Source organism: Ornithodoros turicata, chromosome 5 (assembly GCF_037126465.1).
Source record: "Ornithodoros turicata isolate Travis chromosome 5, ASM3712646v1, whole genome shotgun sequence".
NCBI classification, from domain to species: Eukaryota; Metazoa; Arthropoda; class Arachnida; order Ixodida; family Argasidae; genus Ornithodoros; species Ornithodoros turicata.
The window spans coordinates 216,951-226,169 of record NC_088205.1 but is presented as its reverse complement, the minus strand read 5'-3'; the positions used below and the strand labels follow the sequence as shown (position 1 = coordinate 226,169).

Below are 9,219 nucleotides of genomic sequence, written 5' to 3'. Positions count from 1 at the left end.
CTTGGACTTGTGCCTGCCGAAAATCTTCTGAGCTGTGTGCTTCCAAAACATGCTGAGTTAACCGAAATGTACTTTCTGCGAGCGAAAAGCATCATATGGCGGTCAGGCTTCTTGCTTCAGTGTCTAGGGTTATCTTATACTGCCATGACCGATGGTTACAGAGTCGGAAATGCTTGTGGAAATGTCAAATGGAGCAGGAGAAAGTGTTTTCTGGTTGACAGAAGAGAGGGGGTGGAAAGAAGGAAGGGCACGTGGCGGGATGTAAGAAAGGAAAGGTTATCAGACGAAGCCCAGCTTGTCTATTCCTCAGATATACAGGGTGTCCCAGAAAACGTGTCATTGAATTATAATAAAAAAAACTACGCCACCACGAATCATGTGGTCAAGGGCATTTAGTCCTACTAGATTTTTGCCACCACCTGATGTGAATGTCATGTAACGTAAGTTTAATTATGTAAATATTTGCGAACTGAACTCGGAAATTTGCCAAGTAAAGGTCGCTTTTTTACCCCACCAATGTGAAGAGCGTGCCGAATTTACTCAAATGCATGATAATTGACAGGGATATTCTGGAGCTATCCCATCGGGAAAAAATAGCTGAACATCTTGCTTTTCTTAGCACCAGAGCATAACGCGCGACCACTTTTTGAGCGCAATCGCTGTCAGTCCGACGAAAGGAGGTTGCAAATGCGGGTAAGAAGTTAGGCGCCAGCCCGCGACTGTCGCGCGGTGCAGGAGAATGTTTTCTGGTTGATTGAAGTAGGAGGCGAGGCACCAGCTGCCTCGCAGCAGGCCTGGGCAGGTGTAATAAACAAGGCGCCAGCTGTTCTCGTCTGTCACGCGGTGCAGGGGAGTGTTTTCTGGTTGATAGCAGTAGGAGGCGAGGCACCAGCTGCTCTACCGCGTCTGTCACGAAGTGCAAGAGAGTGTTTTCTAGCTGGTAGAAGAGAGGGGTAAGAAGTGAGGCTTAGCTGCTCTACCACGACTGTTACGTGTTGCAGGAGAGTGTTTTGTGGTGGGTAGAGGGGGTAGGAAGGGAAGCGCAAGATACTCTACCGCGACTGTCACGTGGTGCAGGAGATTGTTTTTTTGTTGGTAGAAGAGAGGGGTAGAAGCGATGCTCCAGCTGCTCTACAGCGACAGTCACGTGGGGCAGGAGAGTGTTTTCTGGTTGGTAGAATACAGGTGTAAGAAACAAGGCGCCAGCTGTTCTCGTCTGTCACGCGGTGCAGGGGAGTGTTTTCTGGTTGATAGCAGTAGGAGGCGAGGGACCAGCTGCTCTACCGCTTCTGTCACGAGGTGCAGGATAGTGTTTTCTTGCTGGTAGAAGAGAGGGGTAGGAAGTTAGGCTTAGCTGCTCTACCGCGACTGTCACGTGATGCAGGAGACTGTTTTCTGGTTGGTAGAAGAGAGGGGTAAGAAGCGAGGCTTACTGGCCCTGCCTCGACTGTCACGTGGTGCAGGAGAGTGTTTTCTGGTAGGTAGAGGGGGTAGGAAGGGAAGCGCCAAATACTCTACCGCGACTGTCACGTGGTGCAGGAGATTGTTTTTTGGTTGGTAGAAGAGAGGGGTAGAAGCGATGCTCCAGCTGCTCTACAGCGACAGTCACGTGGGGCAGGAGAGTGTTTTCTGGTTCGTAGAATACAGGTGTAAGAAACAAGGCGCCAGCTGTTCTCGTCTGTCACGCGGTGCAGGGGAGTGTTTTCTGGTTGATAGCAGTAGGAGGCGAGGGACCAGCTGCTCTACCGCTTCTGTCACGTGGTGCAGGAGAGTGCTTTCTGGCTGGAAGAAGAAAGGGTTAGGAAGCGAGACTCAGCTACTCTACCGCCTCTGTTACCCGGTGCAGGAGAGTGTTTTCTGGCTGGTAGAAGAGAGGGGTAGGAGCGAGGCGCCAGTTGCTCTAGCTCGACTGTCACGTTCGGTAGAAGAGCGTTCTCTGGTTAATATGTTTTGTGGTTCCATCTAGAATTTTGTGTTGAGGTCAAGTGGTCACATTGTTCAACGGCACTGTTTCATAGGCGTATGCAACGTCCGCTTCAACGTTTGCTCATTAAAACCACCTAGCTGTTTGTTCAGAACTTCGTTGGAACAATTTTTGTATTTGCTCTGCGTTATTTTTATTGATGAAATTACTCCTGATTCACACGTCTTCCTTATGTTGGTAGTAATTGTTGCAGTGCTAGGAAAAAGAACCTCCCCAACTTGTTCAGACTATACTGGTACAGACGACACAATGATTTTCGCTCGTCTGCATGCTATCGGATCTGTTTAAAACTATGTTTCGAAATATTGGGAGCCTTAGGTGTATTACACAGGATGGGTATGCGTTAGTTTCAGTTTCAGTTTCAGTTTATTTCTCCTTTGCGGATGGAAGTCGGGATAAAAAGCCATTAGGCTTGACAGAGATCCCGCTCCCATAACAACGTACAGCAGCAGTCACATGCTAACAAACAAAATGTTATACATATCAAGAACAAAGGCACAAAAAAAAACGAGCACACTATTCCATATCTAGGAAAAAGGAAACAAGTCTATTTTTAGACATTAGCAGGAAATCGGAAGAGATACGAATGTATTTATTAAGAACAGTAGGTAGCAGATATTGCAATGATTGTTTGCCATAATTTGTTCGACATCGTCGTGTATAAAACTGTTCGGCACGAAACTGATAAGGAGAGGGGCGTTTTTGAATGTTACAAAGTTGCAAAAACGCTGTGTTGTATTGCCGGGTGCTCACCGAGTATGTCAGTGCAAGTCTGTAATGGAGGAACTTCTGTATAGGGATATTGTTGTAGTATCTAAATAAATCTGGAATCTGGGAGAAACGGCGAGTTCCAGCAATAACCCTAAGTGCTCTCGTTTGCAAACGGAATAACATATTTATATTACCTAGTGTAGTCGTGCCCCATATAAGAAAGCAGTAACTATATTTCGAGACGAACAATGCATTGTAAACTTGTAATTTTACCTTTTCCGGCAAGAAATATCGGTACCTACTTAACATACCATCTATGGCAGCTAGTTTTTTTGCAACATCCCTAATATGTATATTCCAGTTTAGACACTCTGAGAAAACAACCCCTAGGCTTTTAAAGGAGGGTACTAATTGGAGCTTTCTATTCGCAAAATAGATATTAATATCTGTAAGAACAGTCTTGTTCCGTGGTCGAAACAACATCATTTTAGTTTTATCTGTGTTAACACTTAAAGAGTTACAGTCCGACCATACCTGTAGTTTTTGCATTACGTAGTTTGCAAACCTTTCTATTTCCGTTATCGAAAATGCAGAAAAAAGAAGTGTGGTGTCGTCTAAAATCTAATTTGACTGACCTGTTTACTGCAGAGGACACATTAACAATATCATTTATATAAATGTTAAAGAGTAGAGGTCCTAATATGCTACCTTGAGGCACTCCTGATTTTACATATCCGAGGTCAGATGAAATGTTGTTAAGAATTACGGCTTGCTTTCTGGACGACAGGTAAGATTTCAGAAGCTTTGATGCAGTGCCCCGAATTCCATACCACTCCAACTTATCAATTAGTATGTTATGATTTATGCAATCGAATGCCTTCCGGAAATCTATGAAGACCCCTAATATTAGTCGCTTTTCCTCAAGATTTTGCAATAGTATCTCTTTTTGTTTCAGTAATGCCATTTCAGTAGACTTATTTTTTTGAAAGCCAAACTGTTCATTAATGATAACGTTGTGTTTGCTTAAAAATTTTGTAAGGCGAGTGCAAATAATTTTTTAAAGACCTTTAGAAAAAATAGGCAGAACGGAAATGGGTCGGTAGTTAGAAAAGTCATTTTTATCACCTTTTTTATGTGGTAATACCGATACTTTCGCATTTTTGAGTTCAGTCGGAAAGACGCCCGTTTTTAATGACGAGTTATAAATGTGAGCAAGAGCAGGGGCGATTATGTCGATGACATGCTTAATAGGTGTTATTTGAAGTCCAGAGATATCGCAACTTTTCGTATTATTAAACAGCAGATAATTGCTAATTATTTCGTAGACATCTGTCGGATACAAGAAAATCGTGTCGTTAACATGCTTTCTCAAAAAATCTTTAGCACCAGGTTTCGGGAGTTCAGGGGCTATATTCACAAAGAAATCGTTAAACTCTGTTGCCAACTCCTTACCAGAAATTACAATGCCATTTTTTTCAATATTACCAACTGGTCTTTGACGAGGTTTTCTATTTAAGATGTCGTTTAAATGTTTCCATATTTCATCGCTTCTTGTGGAAGCTTCATCAAAAATTTTTAAATAATACTTCATTTTAGCCTTTCTTAAGGCGGATGTCACCTTATTTCGAAATCTTCTGAATTCTTCCATTTGTTTACTATCCCGTGTTTTCAGGAAGGCTACAAACATTCGATTTTTCTCTTTAATCAATTTGCGAAGTGTTGATGTTACCCACGGCTTCCTATTTTTCTTAGAAAAACATTTCTTAACGAACGGAAAGTGTTTTTTATATATGTTTATAAACTTGTTAATAAACAAGCCATAACAACAATCTGGATCACTTTCATTAAATACCGATGTCCAATCTTCCGAAGTAACTTCACGTCGAAATGACTCGAGGGATTGTTCCGTAATGGGTTGAGAGATTATGCTTTCTGTTTTTGTTCTCTTATTAAGTATTTGCGTACACAGAACGAACACTGGCAAGTGGTCACTAATGCCCGTGGATATTGTGCCTGCTACGTTCACTTTGGTGATTGTATTTGTTAGTATAACATCTAGAAGAGTCGCTGAATTTGTGGTGATTCGGGTGGGAACAATAATGCTATTTGAAACGTTAAACGAAAGAAGAAGCCGGTCAAACTGATCATGCACAGAAGATGCCAAACCAAGGTCGATATTCAAATCCCCCTCCGAGGAATATTTTATATTCATTTTCCTCAGCATAAGGTAAAAGATGCTCGAGAATTGTCATAAATGGAGGAATTTTACCTTGTGGCGGACGGTACATTACACTGAACATCATCTTCATATTTGTAACAGTCAACAATTCATAATCATTGGTAATAGCGGTGAGATGCGGCACAATTATAAATTTGCCTAATGCGTAGGAAAGCTGCATTGAAATGCCGCCTCCCCGTCTATCCGATCTATTTACAAAGAAGTGCTCATAACCACTAATCTCAAACATAGGAGAGCTTTCATTGTACCATGTTTCACATAGCATAATAACATCAAATGTAAAGCGCAACTCATCAAATAATACCGACAAATCATCCTGCTTACTTGCCGCAGATCGACAGTTTAGATGAAAAACACTGAGACATCTGCTATGTGTACAGCAGTTGCGTGAAAAATCACACGGCAAAAAATTGAAATTCTGCATACTCATGAACTCATAGATAAAATAATGAATTTGAGGCGCCATTAACGGAAGGACTCAAGGTCGTCTATGTGATGAACAAGGATTGGTAGCGCATTTTCGGTAGCTTTCACATACACTTTCCCATTTCTTGTCCATGCCTGGTGTATTTTTCCATCCTTCCGTAAAGAAATTGCTACACCAAGAAGACGTTTTAGAGATGGGCAGAGATGTTCACTGACAAATATAGGAAAGTTACCAGGCAGTCCGATATCGACATACGTCACTCTCTTTTGTCGTGCTTTATCAAGGACAGCATTTCGCTTTTGGCGGGATTTAAACTGAACGATGATGTTCTTTGAGTCTGTATTGGGTATAGGGACGGGATGACATATCTCAACATCATCTCTCGTTATAGGCTCATTGATGGACGTGCCAATTTTCCCGAGAAGTGTTGGCAAGTCCCGCATTTCTGTCGGGGGTATGCCCTTTATACATTGGAGTTCCTCGAGTATTGCTCAAGCTCTATGATTCTGACCACGTTCTGTTTTAGTTCTGACTTATTTTCAGCGTACAACTTTTGTAGTTTTTCGTTCTCATTTTTTAGTGAGTGGTTTTCGTCGAGCACAGCATCCATCTTTTTACGTAACTCTTCAAAGGTTTCGTTCATGAAATGCATGCCCTGCTTTACGTCACGAAGTTCTTTCCGAATCTCACGCTCAAAACTCTCCTTAACTTCTTTGAACTGAATTTGAAATTCCCGTTTCAGTTCTTTTATAAGTTTTGCATTTTTATCCATTTTATGGTTTCAGTCAGGATGACCTCAACGGGTAATACACGAAAGAGATGGAGAAAGCGTGAAACTATATCACTAAAACACTGTACTCGACAGTTAGTGAAAAGCAAATTCCTCCTTCTCTCTATATGTTCGATACTATGCAATTTTATTGCGTTTACTTTACATGCTAGTCACACGTGTCGACACACAAACGAAATACACTTATGTGCGCTCCACGGTAAGAGAAATTCAATGCAAGAAGCGATTTGAAACTATCATATTGCTTTATCAACCAGTTACATCGCATGCAAAGGCGATAGCGTACGTAACATATATCGTTGGTGGTTCTGCGCACTGCGCAAAGCTCTCTTTCTGTTATGGGCGTGCGCAGAACCATCAACGCTATCCCTTACGTACGCAAAGGCGATAGCGTACGATGTACTAAAACTCTATATTGTCGTTGTACTCGGTGCAGTATTTTGAGTAGCGCGACCGATTTGAGACATCCACTTGTTGGTCGCGCCATCTACAACCCGTGTATGGAAACACGTACCACGCCAATGTAGTAACTTCCTGATAGAGGGCGGTAGGAATCGTAACCATAAGCCATAAGCAGTACGTGTGAAATGAAATAAACGCTAGCAATTTGGCCCGTTTGCACAAAAATTGTGCTAGGAACCCAACATAAGGAAGCCCTTGGTCACGGCTTTGACAGTCTGCTTTCCACTAGGTGGAACACAACGAAGTTTGGGCTTGCAGCGTTTGCGAAGATGCGCTAAGGGAAGTACTTTACGGTAAGGTTCCTCGTACAATTTTTGCGAAAACGGGCCCTCTGGGAATACTGAGAAAATCGTGAGCATGGGCGACAAAGAGAGACGCATGACGCAGTTACCAAAGCAGGTGACAATTCGAGAACGCGCTTGACTATGCCGCAGACATGTACAAAATACTGCGCAAAAGGTATTTAAAACAAGAGACAAATTAATACTCCACGTAAAAAGTATTTAAAATAGAGTACAAAATACTCGGAAACAAAGTAATTTGAGTAGAGTACTAAATACTCCAAGAAGTACGCCGGGCAAAAAAAAAAAAAAAAAGAACTGGGAAGTCAACCGGTACCAGTTTGTTCCCAGTCTCGAACTGGTCATGAATTGGAACCAAATTGGACCAAACTGATGGCAACTGGAAAGTGAAGTAGTACCAGTTCAAGCTGGGATGGTGGCAACTGGACATGAAGTGGAACCAGTTCAAGCTGGGCTGGTGGCAACTCGAAAGTGAAGTGGTACCAGTTCAAGCTGGGCTGGTGGCGACTGAACATGAAGTGGTACCAGTTCGAACTGGGCTGGTTGCAACTGGACATGAAGTGGTACCAGTTCAAGCTGGGCTCCTGGCAACTGGAAAGTGAAGTGGTGTCAGTTCAAGCTCGACCAGCTGAAATGTTTAGGGGAAGTTTCGGTTTCGGTACCGGGATAGGTTTGTAATCATATATGTAACGCCTGAGACTCCCGTCCAGATGTGCTGGTCGACTGGGTGGCCCCTCCTGCACCCCGTCTAACCCTGAAGGGGGACAGGGTCATAAACTGAAGTTCGGGGATCCCAAGAACGGATGGGAAGAGCAGTTGCTTTTTGAGTGCGAGGGAATGAACACGTATTCTCCTAGTGACTCCTCGTCTGTTGTGACTCCTTCGTCACACGAGTCGACAGGATTACCGCAGCCCACTCATCGCCACCACCATCATCACAGTTTCATCAGCTTCATCATGTCAAAGAAGGTTCTTCACCTCACCAAGTTTACTGGATCACCCGACGATGTCCCAATCGACAAATGGTTGAAGCTTTACTCTTGAAAGGTCTCATCGCACGGATGGACGGATGACGACAAAGTTCATTTCTTCCACGAGTACTTGGAAGGTGAGGCGTTCAAGTCCTACCTATCGGAAGTGTTTGACACGGATGAAACCTGGTCGGATATAAAAGACCACATGACAGCAACGTTGGGTGTTGTGCCGGCGGACCTATTCCGCTCCTTCATTCACTATCGGCACGAGAAAGGACTATCCGTGAAAGACTATTACGATGCGAAGAAAAAGCTTGGAAAGGCGTCTGGTTTGAGTGAATCGAACATCGTGTCAGGACTCATAGACGGCAACAGTTTTCTATCACTAATTAACGAAAGATAAACTGCACGAGTACAGCGTCCAATGATAACTCCACGGCCGTTCATGAAGCTTGGGGCGATTTTTTTTTTTTTTTTTGCTCGGGGGCCACGTTGGCGGCATGGCAACCCCATGCGGGCCGCCACTTCGGCACCCCTGACCTATGGACTCACAATGTATAGTGAAAGTTTTTCTGGCCTAATAGCTGGCACTGTCTACAGCACATCAGAAAAGTAAGGAGGAATAATAACCTGCCAGCGATCAGCTTCCAAGCTAATCAACAAGTGAATAAATAACTTAAGGAGGCTGCGCGATTGGGCTACTTCGTGTATCAAGTTTATTCATAAGTATCGAGTTACTTCGTGAATAAATAAGTTTAAGTGGGTTTATTTGATGGGGAACAGACGACTTAAGTAGCTGTCTCCACAGAATACAACCTTAGCATTAACTTCCAATTCCACTATTACTTTGATCTCGCGTCTGCGCATAGTGATTATTTCACACCAAACTACTCCCACAGGAGTAATTCACTTACTTCCAGGAGGTTCTCTGTGATAAGACCTCTCTGTTCCACTTCGATATCGCGTGTGATGTCATCCAGTTCTGTTTTAGACTCTAGGTATCCCACTTGTCCGAATTCAATAAAACCTGTACGCTTATATGTTGGTTCACATTCTCACGATAAAGGAGCTGGAAACACAGGACGACATATTCTTGGGTGACACACACACACATAAATGGATGATGATATGGTGGGTCATTCTCCGCCGTTATCGCCGAACTCGCAACAATGTTTACTAACAACAAATACATAAATTCATTCATACGTGGGCCAAGTACGAAAATTCTTGATCCGTCAGATGGACGGAAGGTATACCGACACAGCGCTCCCTGCCCCTCCTGATACGGTAAGCTTCTATTATCTCCCTCTTTTATGAACTGTCCGGAAAG

The 9,219-nt window shown here is 43.2% G+C and overlaps 1 protein-coding gene across 4 annotated transcripts in view; it reads left to right on the top strand.

Moving 5' to 3' along the window:
* Positions 1 to 6,723: 6,723 nt before the first annotated feature.
* LOC135393754 (DNA damage-regulated autophagy modulator protein 2-like) overlaps positions 6,724 to 9,219 on the top strand; it is a 28,782-nt gene continuing 26,286 nt past the window's right edge. For 2 of the 4 annotated variants that reach the window (XM_064623994.1, XM_064623990.1), the window contains exon 1: positions 8,030 to 9,176. In XM_064623994.1, the coding sequence (XP_064480064.1) occupies positions 9,129 to 9,176 (48 nt within the window). In that variant the 5' untranslated portion in view covers positions 8,030 to 9,128. The other 2 variants (XM_064623993.1, XM_064623991.1) reach the window with 2 other exon arrangements.